A 21,859-nucleotide genomic window follows, 5' to 3' on the forward strand; every position below is an offset into this window, starting at 1 on the left:
GGTAGATGCTCAGTAAGTTTTTGCTGATTGGAGGAATGAAGAAAAATAAAATAAAACCAGACCCATCTCAATAACAGTGTGTCAGAGAAGATTAAAATCAGATTTATAAAATTTTCTTACCTTGACTGCATAGTTATTAAGTGGATCTTTTGCATATGAAGCTGTGTAGTAAACTGCATCGCCTGCCTCACAACATGGCTTGTCACTGGTTAGCCTGAAGTCTGACCAGCTGTCCACCCCAAAACGGAGCTGGTCTTTCTGTCCAGCCATGAAGAGGTCTTCACATTTAATAGCCAGTTTCTTCAAGGCATCTGTATGAAGGCTTCGGATTTTACCCACCACTTCTTCACGATTCTCAAGTCCTCGATAAAGTGCTTGTCTCTGTGGCTTCTGGATACTCCGGCCCTGTCTACAAGAGGGACCACGCCGGCTGGACAGGGACTCTGTGCTATTGGAAAATCTATCCTTAATACTGAGAGTGGTTAAGCTGGAGATGCTGTTTGCTGCTGAGGGCACAGGTCTCTCCTTGTGCAAAGGTCTCTCCAAGGAGTCATAAGACTCAATGTCCAGTCCCTTGAGTTCATAACTGATTGAAGAGCCAGCACTGCTGGCATCCCAGTTGGGGTCGATATCATAGGTGGGATTAGCCATGACACAAAGAGTAGTTTCCAGGGATTTTTGGAGGTCTTTGGAGATTGGCTCTGTGTTGGCTCTTATGATCATTTTCTTTGGCAGTGGAGGTGGTGTAGGTTGAGAAGCATTAGGTGCTTCTTGGTCTGTTTTCCCACCGAAGGCAATGGCATCATCCAAAGCTCCCTTAGGCTGCCGTGGATGCTTGGGAGGTATCATGGCTGCTCTAGATTGCCCTGTATTGTTTTAAAATAAAGAAAGAAAGGGAAAAGAAAGAATAAGTAAAGTTTTCATTCTTGTTACATAATTGAAACTTAAGCAGAAATAAGGGAGGTGGCCACGAGAATATAAGAGGTCAATGCTTTAATCCAAAAATGGTAAAAGAAAACAAAGAACAAATAGCTTAATTTAAAGATAAGAGTTCAAGACTTGATGGAAGCAACAAATGTGAACAATGTCTCTGTACTTCTTTGCCATAGGAACAGGGCAATGGGCTTTGTTTTCAAGAAGGAATTCATATTCTCCATTCCTGGCCCCAAGAGTGCTGTATTCACCACTCTAGAGTACTAACGAGTGACAGACATTCAAATAACTGTACTGTGACAGAACAGAGATGATAGTATTTGTGCATAAAAAAAAATTACTTGGGAGCATTATTAAAAACAATTGGGATTAGCAAATGAGACCGCTAGACTGGTGCTCAGAAGATACTATTCTATTCTTTTAACTTTGTTCCAAAGTTACACTGTATTGTATAGAGCACTTGTCATTCTCCATCCAATACATATGAATACAATTTCATAAACCATATTATTTCACTTCACTACAGAGATGGATTCCAGCACCACTTAAACTGGTCTATGTATAAGATCCCTGAGATTGTGGTAAGGGGAACCATGTATATGAGCACTCAACTGCTGTTTCAAACATCTTTCACAAACCCTTACATGATTCTGTTTTATTTTGGGGGACATATAAACTGTGATTTGAGGGATGCTACTTTTGAAATTCTCTTACAACAAGCCCTAGTTACAGGACCAGTCATCTTTGTTTCCTTTCTAGAATTTATGCTTAGAAGAAGATAAAACGCATAAGTATGTGATCAATGACACCTTCAGGACTTATTGTATAATGGGAAGGAGCATTATTTTTTTAAAGAGAGAAATATACCATGAAAGTTTAATAAAAGCTATTAAAATCAGTAATGTTACTAAAATGAAATCTCCACTCAATATTTCAGAGTTAGAGCATAATGCTCTGTTATGGGTGGAATTATGTGCTCTCTCCCAAAATATACTGAAGTCCTAACCTCTGGTACCTGTGAATGTGATCTTATTCGGAAATAGAATCTTTGTAGAGGTAATCAAGTTAAGATAAGGTCATTAGGGTGGGCCTCAATCCAATATGGCTGGTGTCCTTATAAGAAGGGGAAAATGTGATATAAAGATAGACACACAGGGAGAACACCATGTGATGACAGAGGCAGAGACTGGAGTAATGCAGCTGCAAGCCAGGGATGCTAAGGATTGATGGCCACCACCAGATGCTAGGAAGAAATAAGGAAGGATTCTACCTAGAATCTCAGAGGGAACGTGACCTTGCTAACACCTTAATTCGCCTCCAAGCTGCCAGAACTACAGGACAATAAATTTCTCTTGTTTTAAGCCACCCACTTTGTGGTACTTTGTTATAGAAGCCGTAGGAAACTATGCTACTACTGATGATTAGACAGAACAGAAGGCATCAGATGGTCTTGAGGATGATAATGAATAAAGATCGTGGCTTGTTTTATTAAAAATTATGTCCTTGTAGCAATGCCAAGGGGAAGCACCATACAAACTGTGATTGTAACAACAGTATACTCCATTTCCCACATATGCAACTCTCTTCAAGAACACCCAAGAGTTTACACAAACTATGACAATATATAAGCAAACCTAAGGATGCCCTTTCTCCATCAATGGCATGTAGCAATATTCTTTTTTTTTTTTTGGCAGTACGCGGGCCTCTCACTGTTGTGGCCTCTCCCGTTGCAGAGCACAGGCTCCGGACGTGCAGGGTCAGCGGCCATGGCTCACGGGCCCAGCCACTCCGCGGCATGTGGGATCTTCCCGGACCGGGGCACAAACCCGTGTCCCCTGCATCAGCAGGCAGACGCTCAACCACTGCGCCACCAGGGAAGCCCAGCAATATTCTTTTACAAGGAACAGAGCTACATTACATATAAATAAGAAATATGAATATATAGACAGCATGAGAATGAGACAGAGAAAGAGTATGAGAATGCTAAACTCTAAGAGGGCCAGGACTTTTGTTTTACTAATTGCTGTACCCTCTATGTCAAAAATCAGGGCCTGTATTTAATTGATCCTCAATAAATATTTCTTGAATGACTAAAGGAATAAATATTTAGGGCTAAAACAGGCAAAACTGTATAGGTACCTGTAACAAGTAAAGATACTGAATTAATAATTTACAAAATCCCCACAAAGAAAAGTCCAGGACCATATGGCTTCATTGATGAATTCTACCAAACATTTAAAGAAGTATTAAAACCAATCATTCACCAACTCTTCCAAAAAATATAAAGGGAGGGAACACTTACCAACTTGAAACCTATGAAAGGCCAATATTACCTATATATCAAAACAAGAGAAAGACATTACAAGAAAACTATAGACTAATATCCCTTATTACTAGACACAAAAATCCTCACAAAATACTAGCAAACTGAATCCAGCAACATATGAAAAGGATTATACATCACAACAAATTTGGATTTATCCCAGGAATGCAAGGTTGGTTTAACATCTGAAAATCAATCAATGTAATACACCATGTAAACAAAATAAAGAGTGAAAAAACCTCACATGGTCAGCTCAACAGATGCGGAAAAAGCATTTCAGCAAATCCAATACTTTTCATAATGAAAACACCGAACAAACTGGGAAAAGAAGGGATCATCCTCATCCTGATAAAGGTCACCTATGAAAAACCAAGAGCTAAATTATACTTAATGGCAAAAGACTCGATTTTTCCCCACAAAGATCAGGAACAAGACAATGATTTCCATTCTTGTCACTTCTAGTCTACATTGTACTGGAGGACCTAGCCAGGGAAATCATGAAAGGAAAAGAAATAAGAACATGCAGATTGGAAAAGAGGTAAAATTATCTCTATTCACAGGTGACATAATCTTGTATATAGGAAAGGCTAAGGAATCCACAAAAAAACTATTAGAACTAATATACCAGTTCAGCAAGATTGCAGGATATAAGATCAATATAAAAAATCAACTGTAACCTAAACAGACATTTCTCCGAAGAAGATGTACAGATGGCCAGCAAACACATGAAAAGATGCTCAATATCACTAACCATTAGAGAAAAGCAAATCAAAACCACAATGAGGTATCACCTCATGCCGGTCAGAATGGCCATCATCAAAAAATCTAGAAACAATAAATGGAGAGGGTGTAGAGAAAAGGGAACCCTCCTGAACTGTTGGTGGGAATGTAAATTGATACAGCTACTATGGAGATTCCTTGAAAAACTAAAAACAGAATTACCATATGACCCAGCAATCCCACTACTGGGCATCTACCCTGAGAAAACCATAATTCAAAAAGAGACATGTACCACAATGTTCATTGCAGCACTATTTACAATAGCCAGGACATAGAAGCAACCTAAATGTCCATCGACAGATGAATGGATAAAGATGATGTGGTACATATATACAATGGAGTATTACTCAGCCATAAAAAGGAGTGAAACTGAGTTATTTGTAGTGAGGTGGATGGACCTAGAGTCTATCATACAGAGTGAAGTAAGTCAGAAAGAGAAAAACAAATACCGTATGCTAACGCATATGTATGGAATACAAAAAAACCCTACTGATGAACCTAGTGGCAGGGCAATAATAAAGACAGAGACATAGAGAATGGACTTGAGGACACAGGTGGGGAAGGGGAAGCTGGGACAAAGTGAGACAGTAACACTGACATATATATACTACCAAATGTAAAATGGATGTCTAGTGGGAAGCTTCTGCATAGCACAGCGAGATCAACTCAATGCTTTGTGATGACCTAGAGGGGTGGGATAGGGACGGTGGGAGGGAGGCTCAAGAGGGAGGGGATATAGGGAGATATGTATACATATAGCGGATTCACTTTGTTGTACAGTGGAAACTAACACAACATTGTAAAGCAATTATACTCCAATAAAGATGTGAAAAAAATCAATTGTATTTCTACACACTGGCAATGAATAATCCAAAAGTTAAATTAAGAAAACAATTCCATTTACAATATCATCAAAAAGAATAAAGTATTTAGGAAAAAAATTAGGAAATTAAGTGTAAGACTTGTACATGGAAAACTACCAAACACTGATGAAGGACATTAAAGATCTAAATAAATGAAAAGACAACTTATGTTCATGGATTAGACTTAATATATTCAGATGGAAATATTCCTCAAATTGATCTAAAAATTTAATGTAATCCCCATCAAAATCCCAGCTGGCCTTCTTGCAGAAATTGACAGGATGATCCTAAAATTTATATGGAAACACAAAGGATCAAGAGTAGGCCTCCCTGCCCAAATCTTGAAAAAGAGAACAGTCGAAGAACCCACATTTCCCGACTTCAAAACTTACTTCACAACTACGGTAATCAAGACTGTGGGGTACTGGCATAAGAATAGAAATACAGATGAATGGAATAGAATTGAGAGTCCAGAAATAAACTCATATTTATGGTCAACTGATTTTCAACAAGGATGCCAAGACAATTCAATGGAGAAAGAGAAGTCTTTTCAACAAATGGTGCTGGGACAACTTGGTATCCACATGCAAAAGAATGAAGTTGAACCCCTGCGTCATAGTATACACAAAAATTAACTCAAAATGTATAAAGATCTAAATGTTAAGAGCTAAATCTATAAAACTCCTGGAAGAAAACATAGGAATAAATTTTTTCGACCTTGGGTCAGTCAATGATTACTTAAATATAACACCTAAAGCAACAAAAGAAAAGCAACAAGAGAAAAAAATAAATAAATTGGAATTCATAAAAATGAAAAACTTTCGTGCTTCAAAGGTTAACTTCAAGAAAGTGAAAAGACGGCCCTTAGAATGGGAGAGAATATGTGTAAATTATATATCTGATAAGAGACTTGTATCTAGAATTTATAAATAACTCTTACAATGAAAATATAAATAACCCATTAAAAGTGGGTAAAGGATTTGCATAGACATTTCTCCAAAGAAGATATACAAATGGCCAATAAGCACATGTAAAGGTGCTCAGCATTTCTCACTAGGTAAATGCAAACTAAAACCACGAGACATCACTTCACATCCACAAAGCTGGCTTCAATTAAATAGATGAGCAAGTATTAGTAAAGATATGGAGAAATTCAAACCCTCATACATTGCTAGTGGGAATCTAAAATGGTGCCACCACCTTGGAAAACAGTTTGGTAGTTACTCAAAAAATAAAACACAGAGTTACCACATGACCCAGAATTTCTAATCCTAGGGATATATCTGAGAGAAATGAAAACATATGTTCACACAAAAACTTGTACTCAAATGTTCACAGCAACACTTGAGTCGAAGTACAAGATAAGAGCCCAAAAGTGGAAACAACTCAAACGTCCATCAACTGATGATGAATGGATAAACAAAACGTAGCATAGCCACACAAAGGAATATTATTCATCCATAAAAAGAAATGAAGTACTGATATGTGCTACAACCTGTATGAACCTTGGAAACATTATGCTAAGTGAGAGAAGCCAGTAATAAAAAACCACATATCATATGATTCCACTTATACGAAATGTCTAGAAATACACAAATTCATAGAGACAGACAGTAGATTAGTGGTTGCCATGGCTCGGGGGAAGGGAGAATGGAAACAGACAGTGATTGTTAATGGGTTTCTGTTTGGGGTGATGAAAATGTTCTGGAATTAGATACTGGTAGTGGCTGTAAAATTCTGTTAACATACTAAAACTCACTGAATTGCACACTCAAAAAGGGTGAATTTTATGGTATGTAAATTATATCTAAATGAAGCAAATCAACAATCTATTTTTAGAAACCACCATAAATTCAGTTTTCAGTCATATCTTCCCATTTTTCTGTGCTCTTAACAATATGAAGGATGTAGGGGCTTGGCATTTACTGAACTCTTCCTGTGATGGTGAGGCCTCCCTCCCAGTGGTCAGCAAAGTAGGTCAGCCCTACTTTGCCTCAGCTAATGTGAGAAGTCAGAAGCACAGTTTATTTACAAGATGACAGAAATATGCTTTGTAACAAATTTTCATTTTCCATTTGCTGACCCAGACAGTGGAAAAGGTTAGAAGTAGTGAACTGCACCAGCACCTTATCTTCCTGTCCTGACTACTGTGGCAGTGTCCTGTTACCACTGTCTCCAGTTTTGCCTTCCTCACCACACTAGCCATTAGAGACTTTACTCAAACACCAAAGCTGATCATGGCACTCCTCTACTTCAAAAATTCCGTCCTTGAGAATTTGGACTTGATCCTGAGGGTGGAGTTTTCTTTGCTTCAGCACAGAAAGCAAGGCTTTTATGACCTTGCCCTGGTTGTTCTGTTCCTCTCATAGCATTTCCCCTGTGTCATAAGTTGGGGCTACCAAACTGCTTGTGGTTTCTCCAGCACTCTTGGCTACTTCATGTTGTGTCTGTGTTCATGTTGACCCTCTTCCAGGAATGATTTCCCTCTCCTCTCATCTTTAAACATTCTGCCTCTGAGGAATGTTTCTTACTCCACTTCGCAAAACTGACCTCTCCTTCCTTGGGACCACAGATACATTCTGTGAACATTTCTCTCTAAGCACTTAGAATACTTGACTTGTGTCCCTGTCTGAATTCCCCATGGGTTTGTTCATTGAGGACAGAGACCTGCCTCATTTGTACACCCAGGACAAAGCAAAGAGTCTGGCTCAGGGGGAAATGGAAGGAAGAAAGGAATTAATAGAAAAACTAGAAACATGAACCTATTCTCACTCCTTCCAATGTGGACCTTAGGAGAATCTTTATGGGATGGTCATTTTCTTTCCATTTTTCTAAATCAGAACAAATGAAAACAATCATGGACACAGAAGGAATGGAGGATTCCAAAAGTGCTTTTCTTTTCTTTTAAATGACCTCAGAACTGACAGGTGAGACAAGGTCTATCGTCATCAGCAGCTCTTTAGTGCTTACCAGAGGAGGTAGAAGAGGGCTGATCATGCCATTTTCCACCACCTTCAGAATAAAGTCCAAACTCCTCAGGAAATTGGTCAAGGCTGTCAGCCTTATCTACCACTATTTCTCATCAACCCTCCCACAAGAATCACTCAATTCCTGTTCTTTTGATATGCACCATGTTTTTATTCTTACATCTCTGCCTTAGTAAATGTGTTCTGTCCTAAGCCCAGCTCAAATAACCCTTTCTCTACTGAAACCCTCCCTCCTCTATAATCCCCACCTCCAAACTGGGAGCCATCCCTTCTTCCTCTGTGTTCTCTTACCACTTTTCACTCTATGATAGCATTTTTAGCCTTTTATAATGTGTATGTATTTTTAAATTTTTTTTACATTTCCTCAGAACTTTGGGCATGGTGTGAGACACGCAGCAAGTGTGCAGGAAACAGCTGCCAGACTGAAGGACAGAGTGTCAGCAGAGTTGGTCATCATTCCGAAATGAAAATGGACAGCCAAGGCAGCAAGAAGGTAAAGATAATTAATAGTGGTTTCTCTGCCTAAACAGTGGGATATGGTCTCCTGGGAGCTAAGATTTCCACATGGGAATAAGAAATGTTTGCGTTCCAAATGAAACCATGAACATTCTACAGCCCATGCAAGTAGGTCAAGCCATTCGCCCAAGTCTAAAAGCGTCCTGTGTTTTTTAATTTTTTTCTTCTGAGAAGGACAAGTTCTCCTAACTGAATTCCAATCATCTGGGTCAATGTTTTAAAAGCTTGGTATCTTAGTTGTTTTTATTTTAAACTTTTAATCCTGTACATTCTTCTCAAGCCTCCGGGACCAGACGCTAAGCTCAGCTTTCAGCAGGCCTGATATAACATCACATACTCTACATTTTTGTGGCATGCCAGCTCTCTAAACAGAAAGAAAAATAGATTGTGTTCTAAACCTTGCCTTATAGACTAAAAAGTTCTTTTGGACAAATATATTTGACTAAACCACACTCAATCTTTCCTTTCCTTTCTTTTTGAGTTTCTAAACTCTATCTTTATACTTTCTCTTCACTTAAAAATGTCTTCAGACTGACAAATAAGGCCTTATATCACATTCTGAAAAGCAAATGATGAAAGATGGATTAAAAGGGAATAATTTAATGACACCACTTCAAAGAAGCAAAAAGGTGTTTAAAACTCCTCAGGAAGGAAGATTATTGATATAGGCTCTAAAAACTTACACAATTGGTATAATAAATAGAAAGGAAATAAGAAAAATATTATCTCTAAAGATCAACATTTTAAAGATGATTATACAGTAAAAAACTCAAAATAATAATTACATCACTATAGACATCTACTGGAAGGCACTATCATTTGAAGACACACTCAGGACAAATCACAGCAAATGTTTACTTAAGACCTGACAATCACTACAATCTTAGGGTGCTAGGGATTAAAGGCACTTAAGGATAACCCATTTAGACAGGAACAGTATGTTAATGAGTACAATTAGCTCTTTATTCCAGTAAGACGGGAATGTCATGGTCTCCTGGTCAGTCTCCCTGCCTCCAGTCATTCTGTAGGTAGCTTCCAGAATGATCTTTAAAAAATCCCGATCATGTCCCTCTATCCAAAATTCTTCAGTGGCTCTCCATTTCCTATAGGTAAAAGATACACTCATTGTGATACATACATACCATTTATGATCTGGCCTTGCTTTCCCACTCTGCCCCATTTTGCCAACTCTGCCTCTTTCACTCTGCACTTAAGCTACCTTTAATTAATTACTGGTAGTTAACTGAACATTCATTTTTCTATCAAGCTTTAGGCCTTTGTACATACTCTTCCCTCTACCTGGAATGTTCTCCCTTGCTTGTCAATCTGGCAAACAACTACTCCTCTTTCAAGCTTGAAAACTTAGTGACCCTCTCCTAGACGCCTCAAGGCAGAGGCTTTTATTGAACCTTTAAATACCTGCATCACAGCAACTATCACATGAGCTCCTAAGAGGCCAGCCCCCATGCCTGTCTTTCCCAAAGAGCAGAAGTCCTTGAAGATAGCACTAGTATTCCCAGTGCCTAGCCTGGTTCCCAGGAGATAGCTGGCACTCAACAAACGAAAGTGTTAAAGCCAAAATAAATGGAATATATTTTTCTATTTAAATTGTAATTTCAATATTCACCCTTAATCTTTTCCCAGGGCTCATGACAAGTAACACAGATGAGAACGGGAAGGGAGAGGACAACAGAAGAGATGATCATCACCAAACTGGGAAAGATGCACTGGAGTTTATAAATATAGATGCCACATAGCACACTGTGCACCAGCCTTGTCAAATAAGTAGGCCTCTCCTTGGCTGCCCCCAGCACTCACTGTATCACCCCCTGGCAGTGGGCATCAGCAACTTAGGAGGAAGGGTCTTAATCTATCTGGGCATTATTACTGTGCTAGGTCCCACCACAGTTAAATGTAAGCACCAGCTGGCAAACCACAGGGGACATCAACTTCATGCCAAATGATAAAACGAAGCTTTAAGACCACTTCAGGCTCAGGCTTAGCCTCAAATAAAGAGATACGTGGACCAATTTAAAGAATGTCAGTGGTGTAGCAGCTGACAGACTCAATTTTTAAAGATCTCATTAATGAGAACCTCTCCAAGAACAGAGATTATTTATTTGGGGGTATGTTATCTATGTAATTTGAATATTGCACTCTGCCAACAAATTCCAGTACATGGGAAACTATTTTTAAATGTGAATGAAGCTAACTTAAAAGATAGGAACACAGTCTATAGTTTCTTTTTAAATAGAGATAATTACATTTTTAGGAAGTACAACAAATGCACAAACAAATGTTCAGAGCTGTCACTCTCACTTTTTTAAAAAACATCCAGATAATCTAAAAATGTGCAATTCTTTCATCTTTGGTTCAAATAGTTAACTTTGCACTGTGTGGCACAGAACTGTTATTCCTCAATAATTATTTGTTGAGTAAATGAATGAATGATATACTTTTCAGAATGATTTTTTTTAAAGCTGCCATTTATGATGACATTACTCCATAATTACAACCATCAAGGCTGGCAATGTAATGACATTCCTTTAAGTTTATCTATTCTTTAAAATTTAACACCGATGGTCAATACATTGCCAAAGGAAGTTCTGGAGATAGAAGACTTTCAGGTGTTTTCTTTCAGTGTTTGAACAGTGCAGCCTTGAGGAGATGCTCTAGGTAAGTAAGATGAGAAATGTGGACAGTTTCACGTGGAAAGGAAACTGAAGTATGGCTTACATAATTCCTTAATTAGGAACCCCCTGATTAAGTCTCATTTTAGAAAAAAAAGCCAGTTGATAAATGGAACACACAAACTAGGACTTGAAATTTTCCTGTATGAACTTTCCTCAGGAGAGCTCAGTTTCCCTAACCGGAAACTTACATAGTCAAATGCTAAGTCATTTTTGGCACATTCATCCAAACACGTTCTCAGCACCTTCTGTGTGTTTTAGATAACGTGCTAGGTTGTAGGCACAAAGAAAGAGGAACAAGCCAAAATTCTGTCCAGTAAAGGGAGACTAGATAGATCTTTCTAAAAAGTAACGTCTAGAGTACTCGGTTAAAAAGTGAGTGAAGGAGAGCTGAAGTCACCAACCAATTTCCAACAGAGTAGAAGTCATTACAAGATCCTGATTTCAGCAGGCTGATAAAGTGGTCAGGTGTGCCACATAAAAATCTAGCGATATTCTAGACATTTGAGACAGACATAAGAAACGTGGGGAAATGCTGAAGGTCTGATTAAAAAAACTTTCTATCACTTCTTTAGGAAATCATTTTGGTGGCAGATACCCTGCTAAATTCAGTTTCGGGTGTATTAAAGTGCTATAGATCAGAGTTTGTTCAGTGATCATCACATATCACCATCACCCAGAGGAAAACCATCACTCTATAAGGGGCAACCTTCCTAAGCAGTTGTCAAGCGCATAAAAACCAATAATGATTTTTGTGCCCACAGAAAACAATACAAATCCCCCAAATAAGCAAGTCTTTAAAGCAGTGCTGTCCAACAGAACTTTCTGTGATGACAGAAATGTTCTGTATCTCTGCATGTTGAATACAGTAGCTATTAGCCACATGTGGCTACTGAGCGCTTGAAATGTTGCTAGTCAGACTGAAGAACTGAATTTTTATTTACATTTCAATGAATTTAAATTTAAATAGCCAGATGTGGCTAGTGGCTACCATACTGTATACTGTAGCTCTAAAATCTATAATTAATTCTGTTATAAACAAAATAAAGTTTGCTTTACTTATGTTAAGGACAAGAAAAAAGGCAGCTGAATTAACCCTGGAGAGGGATCTCTAAGGTGAAAAACAAACGGATGGTTCGCATAAGTCGGTAGCTTTTCGTGGGAATGGCTGAATCACAACAGCTCTTGTTATACCATAGCAGAGAAAGGAAGCTGTCTCAAAGGTAGAGGTCTAACGGGAGATTCTGACATACGGTAATCAAGGCCTATTCCAATCCAGTTTTTTTTTTTTTTTGACTTATTAGTTTTCAGAACTATCTAAGAAATGTGGGAACTACAAAACAAATGCAAACCATGTCCCTTTGTTTCGCTATAACTAGCAGACCTTGGGGGACTGGGTCTGTCACAGTACTTCGCTGTTATTTGTTATATCTCCTCTGGTCCCTGTTGGCCACCTTGGTGTCCTGTCTCCTCTATCATGTTTCACTCTCTCAGTCATCAGTTGTATAGGCAGTCCACAACTTTTTGGACTTGGATTTTGTTGCTCTGCTTATTCAACATTTCTAATAAACATTCAAAATTATTTCTGCTTTATGCTACATTTTCTGGCTAGCACATCAAACATGTTGAAAAAAGAAAGCAACAGTATATTTTGGTGTAGAAATAAAGGAACTTCACAATTATTAAGCACTTCTATGTATCAAGTACTTCCTTTGCCATCAGCCCTACAAAGCAGATGCTACTATTCCCTCATGTCAGATGAGGAAACTGAAGCTCAGAGATGGTAAATAACTGACCCACAATCATGTAGGTGGGCAGTGATACAGCTGTCGTATAAACCTAAACTTGTCTGATCCCCCAAACTACGTTTTTTTCCTACTATATAACACTGCTTCCTAAGCCCACTTCACAATGCAATTTTCAGAAATAAATTCCACAGCAAAAATTATGGTAACCCTTAACTTCCCTCCTTCAGTTTCTTCTATCAGTCCATCCGCCCTCTGACTCATTTTTTTAAAAAAAGAAGAATTTAGGAAAGAAAATGAAAAAGAAATATGTAACTATACACCTAGACATAAATGAGTATATCCTAGAGATAGAAGACTTTACAACTAAAAATAGAAAAGTATACTGTTAAAGATAGAAGACTTTACACCTATAGATAGAGCAGTATACTCCTAGACATAGAAGACTTTACACCTACAGATAGAAAATTATACTTCTAGAGATAGAACACTATACAGGTAGAGACAAAAGAGTGTACTCCTAGAGATAGAAGGCATTATACCTAGAGATAGAAGATTATACTTCTAGAGACAGAAGACATTATACATAGAGATAGAAGATTATACTTCTAGAGATAGAAGACTATACACCAAGATAGAAGAGTATACTCGTAGACATAGAAGAATTTACACCTAGAAATAGAAAAGTATACTCCTAGACATAGAAGACTTTACATCTAAAGATAGAACTGTATACTCCTAGACATAGAAGACTTTACACGTAGAGATAGAAGAGTATACTTCTAGAGATAGAGGACTATACACACACACACAAAAACAAATAAAATAAAAAATAATAAAAAAAATAAAAAAAGAAGAAATTAGGAAAGAAAATGAAAAAGAAATATGTAACATGTGTTTGTGGAATGGTTCTAGAATATTTAAAAGGATCTGAAGCTATTATATTAGGTTTTGTTTCCTTTTGGTCTTAAAACACATTTTTTTTTTTTAAAGCTACCAGGTCATTAAATTATAAGAAATTACTCCAAGGGATAGTTTAAAACTTCATGCAAATGATTTATTGAAAATATTAAAAAAGGTAAGTTCCAAATGCCACCTGAAATACTTGTTCCATTAGGAAAAATAACAACAACAAAACAAAAAATAACACCTATCAGTTTGTAGAACTGATGGAGCCAATCCTATCTATTATTCAGTTATTATTTTACTCACATAGTAAAACCTTTCCAAAGAAGCAACTAACCATGTATCATATCCTATGGAGTCAAGTTATCACCACTTAAGCACTTAAGGAAAGTTAGGCAACATTTTATGAGTATCACATACTTTTAAAAGTAAAGCAACAGGTAGAAAGAAAGCTATTTTTCTGATGGGGCATCTGTAACTTGGTATTTTTGTACTCTATCATAATCTTTTTAAAAAAAAGTCTTAAATTTTGTGTCTCAAAGTAGATGACTTAAAAAAAAAGGGGGAGACAGCTGCAGCCCTTCAGTATCTTCTAAGAATTTAGTGGTTGCAATCATTATAGTCTAGTAATATAGACCAACTGGGTTCCAATCTTGGTTCAGTTCTTACAGGTTCTGTGACTCTGGGCACGGCACTCTGATGTACTTTCCTCATCTGAAAAATGGGGATAATAATTCCTAAGGTTGTTGTGAGGATTAAATGAGTTAATATGTAAGGCACTTAGCGTATTCTTGAAAGCAATGCTCTATTTTTTTCTAACAATCTACATAACTGGGACGATAATAAGATAAAACAGTTAACTTTAACTGATGTGGGCAAATGGATATTTTTAAAGAAAAGATGCCATAAGATAACATACAATCAGTAAAAATTTGTATATATTTTACTGAGGATGTCATGAAAGAAATTTCAGTGCAGTAGGAATGTCTGAAATATAATTCCTGATATATATGCTATCTGAGGACATATACTAAATAAAAAAAAAATAAAATTTTCATCTCATAATATGTCTCATAAAATGTAAAAGAATGGAAAAAGTTCAATAAACCACTTGACTATAAAATCTATTCCAACTGGAAAATGGTATCGAAGATGGTTGCTTGGGTAAACTGCAAGGGTTTACTCTCCCCTACCCACAAATCACAGAAGGCTTCAGGAACTTAGAATGGAAGTCTTCTCCTTATGGAATGTATTTTCAACTGCATGTGGGTTGTTATGATTGAGTTTCCCAAAAGGACATAGTAGAGGGCTTCCCTGGTGGCGCAGTGGTTGCGGGTCCGCCTGCCGATGCAGGGGACGCGGGTTCATGCCCCGGTCCGGGAGGATCCCGCGTGCCGCGGAGCAGCTGGGCCTGTGAGCCGTGGCCGCTGAGCCTGCGCTCCGCGGCGCAGTGGTGAGGGGCCCGCGTACCGCAAAAAAAAAAAAAAAGGACATAGTAGAGCATTTCTCCAATAGTTTTACCTAACCTTTTGGTCCTCTTAAGGATGCCCTTATTTCCAAGTACACTAGCTGATCATAGAATGATTTAGCCTTACAATAACCTGACAGAGGAAAAAGACAAAGAAAGGAGGTGAGACACTAGGTAGAAGAACGCTTTGATATTATATGCCACTGGTTTCCAGACAGATGTGAGAATTGGTCAGTGGTCCATAAGAATCTTACTAGGACTACGCATGTGGCAGTGCAGCTCATGCTACTCATCTCTCTCTTGACTTCATGGGAGAAGAGCACTAAGAAATCCTTGTCCAGCCCCAAGCTTTGCTTTTCAGAAGGAAACTCAGTGACCCTCAAGGGAGAGACAGATCAGATGTCACTGGGCAGTCAAGGAAGAAGAGTGAAGATGATTTCAAAATTGAATAATCTTTGCATTAATAAGTACATTAGAGATAATTTAGTTCAACCCTCTGTGTAGTGCAGGATTCGCCTTCACAGCATCTCTGAGAGATGATTCCTCAGGCTCTGCCTAAACACCTCCAATAACTGGGATCTTCCCTCCTCAAATCTGCTAGCCCCAAGCCAGAAATCTGGGATATATTATAGATTCTTTTTTTTTTTTAACATCTTTATTGGAGTATAATTGCTTTACAATGGTGTGTTAGTTTCTGCTTTATAACAAAGTAAATCAGTTATACATATACATATGTTCCCATATCTCTTCCCTCTTGCATCTCCCTCCCCCCGACACTCCCTATTATTATAGATTCTTTACATCATTCATATCCAATTAATCACTGAGGTAATTTACCTGTCAAATCTCCCTTAAATCTGTTCACTGTTCCCCTTCCCCACTATCTTAGTTGAGGCCTTTCTTTCTCATCCCTTTATGTGGTTCTGCAATAGTATCCAACTACCAGATTTCCTGCTACCAAATAATTTGCCTCTAATTCATCCTCACAAGGCAGCCTGCAGTGGACGTTCTAAAACACAAATCTGTTTTTAGATTTTCTTTTTTTTGATGTGGACCATATTGAATTTATTACGATATTGCTTCTGGTTTATGTTTTGGTTTTTTGGTCGCGAGGCATGTGGGATCTTAGCTCCCTGACCGGGATCGAACCCACACCCCCTGCATTGGAAGGTGAAGTCTTTTTTTCTTCTTTTAAATAAACTTATTTATTTATTTATGGCTGCATTGGGTCTTGGTTGCTGCTCGCGGGCTTTCTCTAGTTGCAGTGAGCAGGGGCTACTCTTAGTTGTGGTGCCTGGGCTTCTCATTGAGGTGGCTTCTCTTGTTGAGGAGCACGGGCTCTAGACGTGCAGGCTTCGGTAGTTGTGGCTCGTGGGCTCTAGAGCGCAGGCTCAGTAGTTGTGGCGCACCAGCTTAGTTGTTCTGCGGCATGTGGGATCTTCCCGGAACAGGCCTTGAACCCATGTCCCCTGCATTGGCAGGTGGATTCTTAACCACTGTGCCACCAGGGAGGTCCTGGAAGGCGAAGTCTTAACCACTGGACTTCCAGGGAAGTCCCTAAAACACAAATCTAATCATATCATACCTCTGCTTAAAACCCTTTACCCTTTAGTGGTTCACTACCACAAACAGCAAAAAAAATCCAAGGTTTTAGCCTGAAATGCATGATCTTGCCTAACTCTCCAGGGCACACCTCAGCAACACTAAATGGTTGTGTTATCCACACGTACCAAGCCGTTTTGCATCTCCATACTTTTTGCTCATGTGTTGCCTCTTCTTTGCTCATGTTGTTACTCTTCTTTCCCTCTGTCAACCAGCTAAATAAGTTCAGAAATTATCTCCAGGAAGGCATCTTTCTTCCTTCTTAAAAAAATTTTAATTTTATTTAATTAATTATTTGTGTGTGTGTGTGGCTGCATCGTGCGGCATGCGGGATCTTAGTTCCCTGACCAGGGATCGAACCCACACCCCCTGCAGCGGCAGCGCAGAGTCTTAACCACTGGACTGCCAGGGAAGTCCCCTGGAAGGCATCTTTTGACACCCTTCCCTGTGTAATATAAAAATATTCTGTGTGGGGAATTCCCTGGCAGTCCATTGGTTGGGACTCTGCGCTTTCACTGCTGCGGGCCCAGGTTCAATCCCTGGTCGGGGAACTAGGATCCCGCTAGCTGCATGGCATGGCCAAAAAAGCAAAACAAAAAAATTCCATGTGTATTCTCTATCACTGCACTCATCATATTATACTGAAATAATTAACTAGCTCATCTCTTTCCCTCCAGGTGAGTCTCTCAAGGCAGGGACTATGTCAGAATCCTAGCACATGGCACAGGACTCATGGTAACAGGTGTTTAATATATGCCTAGTACAAATTAAATACAGGACTTTTTCTGATGTGAGTTAAAATTTATAACTCCAATTTCCAACTTTTGTCCCATGGAACAATAAAAACCATCTTTCCAGGGAAATAAGCATTAGGCTGGTACATAAAAAGACAAACTTTAAATACTCTTTACCTGGCATTTGCACTTACCTAAGTTGCTGTATGTTGCACTACAGGGATTCGGGTCCATAGGACCTGAAATGTCTCCCTTTTCCTCTTCCCTTTCCAGTTCAGGCAGCGGCAATGCCGATGTGACTGAAGTACAGCTCCCACCATCTTGCTTCACAACAGTGCTTGGATCCCGAGGAGAAAAATCCTCTGTCACTTCACGGGTCACGTGACTGAAACAAATCAGACCACCATCACACTGGCATTCAAAGGTTTTTGCTAAAATTTAGATTTGTGGAAGGCACATATTGCCATAAATGTAAATAACTGGCCCTATAGTCACAGCAATGGGTCATAAACCCCAACATACTTGTCTGAATATAAGGCAGTCTTTCATGCAGGCAGATACTTCTATCATATATATATTGGGATACTTGATACGTACTTGATTCATACATATTGAGAATTCAGTTTGGTAGAGGAGCTATAGTAGGCTCAGAGGGAAGTTTGAGAATAACAGGTAAGGAGTGGAACTTTTTTTTAGGTAGTAGGGGTAGAGGGAACTGAATGCTTAACTTGTCAAAGAGTAATACACTAAAGTATTTAAGAAAGTATTTAGCATATTTACTACATTTACCATACTATAGTACAGTCATCCCTTGGTATCTGAAGGGGGCCGGTTCTAGGACCACCCACAGGATACCAAAATCCACAGATGCTCAAGTCCCTTATATAAAATGGCATTTGCATATAACCTACACACATCCTCCCATATACTTTAAATCATCTCTAGATTACTTATAATACCCAATACAATGTAAATGCTATGTAAGCAGTTGCCGGTGCACTGCGAATTCAATTTTTGCTTTTTGGAATTTTCTGGAATTTCTTTTCCCCTAATATTTTTCTTTTCTTTTTTTTCTTTTTTTTTTTTGCGGTACGCGGGCCTCTCACTGTTGGGGCCTCTCCCTTGCGGAGCACAATCTCCGACACGCAGGCTCATGGGCCATGGCTCATGGACCCAGCTGCTCCGCGGCATGTGGGATCTTCCCGGACCGGGGCACGAACCAGTGTCCCCTGCATCGGCAGGCGGACTCTCAACCACTGCGCCACCGGGGAAGCCCCCCTAATATTTTTAATCCATGGTTGGTTGAATCTGCAGATGTGGAACTCGCAAATAAAAAGGGTGAACTGTGCTATAATACTATAATAAATATGAAATACTTTACAGTATTTACTTTATTTAGTATATAATATTTACTACACACTAAAGTATTTACGAAACTATTTAGTAAAGGATCAGGAGTAAAGTTGAGATTTAAAAAAGGAAGTAAAGCAATTATTTTAGGTAAACTGAGGCCTGGAAGCCTTGTTGCTAGGAGCACAGTGAAGCATCAACCTTTTGCCTGTATGCATGCAGCAGGCAAGGCAAATGGAAAAGAAAGTTCTAACCTCTAGTTAATCCCATCTATTAAAATGAATCTGAAGCATCCCACTGGCCACATACCAGAGGATGGTCATCCATAGTGCTTTGTGTTTCCCGATCTTGTTTCACTGCTGCCTGCTCATTTGCTTATAGCTATCTCTTCCAGTCTTCCCCACATCCCACTCTGCCTGAACTTCCAATTCTGTTGCTATAGAGTACAAGGGGGTGTAATGATTATTAAATGTTGGTGGAGAAAACCGGCCTAGTTAGAAAATCTCATTGGGCTGGTTCAATGAAACAAATCCAAAATCAAGCACCTTTAATGGTTTCTGGGTCTACTAAAAGTATTCCTAGACTGTCACACACTCACCAGCTAGCTCTTCTTCCTGTTTTTTTGTTTTGTTTTGTTTTAATGGGCAAAGAGGAAGAATGAAAGGAAACATCTTATATACTGTGACATGTTATTTCTGGATTTTCAAATGGCAGTGAGTCATGGTGACATTTACAAGTTTCTTTAAAAGAGGTACTTTGTTTGATCATGTGTCAGCAGAACATATATCACCTGTGGATTTGAGGGAGTAGATCTGAAGGAGGAGTACTTTCTTATCAATTTTTCATTATGGAAATTATGCATGTGCCAGAACAGAAAAATAAGCCTTGAAGTCTGCTGGATACACAACTTCAAAAATATTCTTTCAAAGCTGGCAGAGCCAGAGGTCTCTCTATACTGAGAGTAAGCAATGAGTGGGAGGTACCATTATGGAATCTGGCTCTTGGGGATAGGGTGAGGTGGGAAGGGATCAGTTCACTAGCAGTCAGCAGGGTGGTTTATGTAAAGGAGGCCTCACATGCTAAAGCATGCTGACTCTTCTTAATGGGCCGCCTTAGGTTATCAACCCAAAACAAAGCTAGTTTCTCATAATATGGAACATCATAAATTCAAGGTAACAAGGGGCTCTACTTCCACGCGTTAGCGAAGAAAGCAAAGTGACACTTCTGAGACCCTCTTAGACGCCACTTAGTGTCACTGAGAAGTTATCAACGTGCTTCGGGAGAGGGAAAATGATCTTTGCTGGGCAAAAGTTAATTTAAGCCATTTTAAATTTCAAAGCAATAAATATAGTGATTAAAAAACATCATCCCCCTTTGACAGGAAAAACATTAAACCTCCAGACGCTCTCTTCTTATTCTCGAGTCAACTTGAGAGGTTTCTAAAAAGGTGTTTTTAGGCTCCTAATCTCTGCAGCCTTGCTCTTGCCTTTTCTCTTACTTCCCCCAATCTCATCGTTATTACTAAAAGGAAGCTCTCTTTTCCATTTGTCAAAAATGATTGGTGAAGGCGGGTTCAGAAACCATGACTCCACCCTTGCTTGTCTGTTTTCCTCCCAGGGAATGGGCTATTTATATTAAGCCTATTGTAAAAACTACAAGAAAGAGTTGCTGCTATTAACCAGTGAGGAATTCCCTGGGCCTGTTCCCACATACATGAAACATAGCTCTGTACTCTTAAGGGGTTCTCAAAACAAAATATGGATGCTAAAAAGCAAGAAATATTAAAGACTCACCCACTGTACTCACTCATACAATTCCCCATTAAAGGAAATTCTACAGGGCCTTCTTCAGTCTGTTAATCATGTTCTGAAGCTCTGATGAACCACAGCTCCCACTGAGTTCCGGAGGACTACAAGTCGGGCAAGATATAAGAGGCTCGAATCCTGCACCTTAATATAACCCACTGCACCTTGACCTTTACCTGAGGGGTTTGGTCTGGGAAATGAGCCAAATTACCTTTGGGAAACTAAGCAAAGTGAAAGCTAGTTTTATTAACTCTTTGAGGACCAGGGCAGCACAACCTATATTCTCTACAAAGGTCAGTTTTCACAAGCACATTTTAAATAAGTGCACTGGTATATTAAATCACCAGTTAAAACAATTGTCATCTATGAAGAACTATGCAAAAGAGTTGATGAAAGTTAAATCACATGGATTTGCAAATGGATACTAAGATGTTTAACCTGCATTTACAGTGACAGCAGTGTCTAAAAGGAAGAACTTTAAAAATGCATCAATGATATGTCATGTCGATGCTTGAGGGAAGAAAAGCTCTTTGTATGATTAAAATGGTAAAAGAGAGAGGAAAGGGGAAAGGAAGAGGTTTTGAGAGTTCAAGCTTAGATGTGGTAACATGCTGTGACTAAAAAATGAAAAAGAATCAAGAACAGCATCAGAGAAGGTGATTCAGTCACTATGAATAAACAAATTGTCCAGGAAGAAAAAAGGAAGTAAAATCCTATAATTAATTTATCTTAGGCATATTAATTTTATAAGGGAATATAATTTTTGACCATTGACTTTTTTAATGTTTCATATTTAGATATAAAATCAGAAAACCCTCCCAAATAGTAATATGACACTTTCCAAATACAGGCTTTATCTCCTAACAAAGTGGTTCACCACTGACCTTTCATTGGGAAATGTTTGATGTAATGGAGAAAACACCAAAACAGGAATCAGAGAAGCCAGATTCTGTTTCCCTATTACTTTGATCTTCTGTACAAACTAGATGACAACATCAGGAGGGAGTTAAAGGAGAAAATGAAATGTCCCCCATTTCGCCCATGAGATAGATGGTTAAAAAAAAAATTCTTTAAAATGAAATTACAAGAAATCTACTAGGATTTCTAATACAATATATCTTAGCACATGTCTTGAAGTAGCAAATAATGATGAAGGT

General features: G+C 38.7%; 1 protein-coding gene across 9 annotated transcripts in view; it reads right to left on the minus strand.

Annotated features, from left to right (window-relative positions):
- Nucleotides 1-21,859, minus strand: part of PEAK1 (pseudopodium enriched atypical kinase 1) — a 295,845-nt gene that overhangs the window by 22,242 nt on the left and 251,744 nt on the right. For all 9 annotated transcript variants that reach the window (XR_009562926.2, XM_060293968.2, XM_030874905.3 and 6 more), the window contains 2 exons: nucleotides 17,742-17,932; nucleotides 121-866 (listed from right to left, as the gene is read on the minus strand). Coding sequence is in view for 8 of the 9 variants with exons in the window: in XM_060293968.2 (XP_060149951.1) it covers nucleotides 121-866; nucleotides 17,742-17,932 (937 nt within the window). In the remaining variant the exon portion in view is untranslated. The remainder of the gene's footprint in view (nucleotides 1-120; nucleotides 867-17,741; nucleotides 17,933-21,859) is intronic.

Source organism: Globicephala melas, chromosome 2 (assembly GCF_963455315.2).
Source record: "Globicephala melas chromosome 2, mGloMel1.2, whole genome shotgun sequence".
In the NCBI taxonomy this organism is placed as follows: Eukaryota; Metazoa; Chordata; class Mammalia; order Artiodactyla; family Delphinidae; genus Globicephala; species Globicephala melas.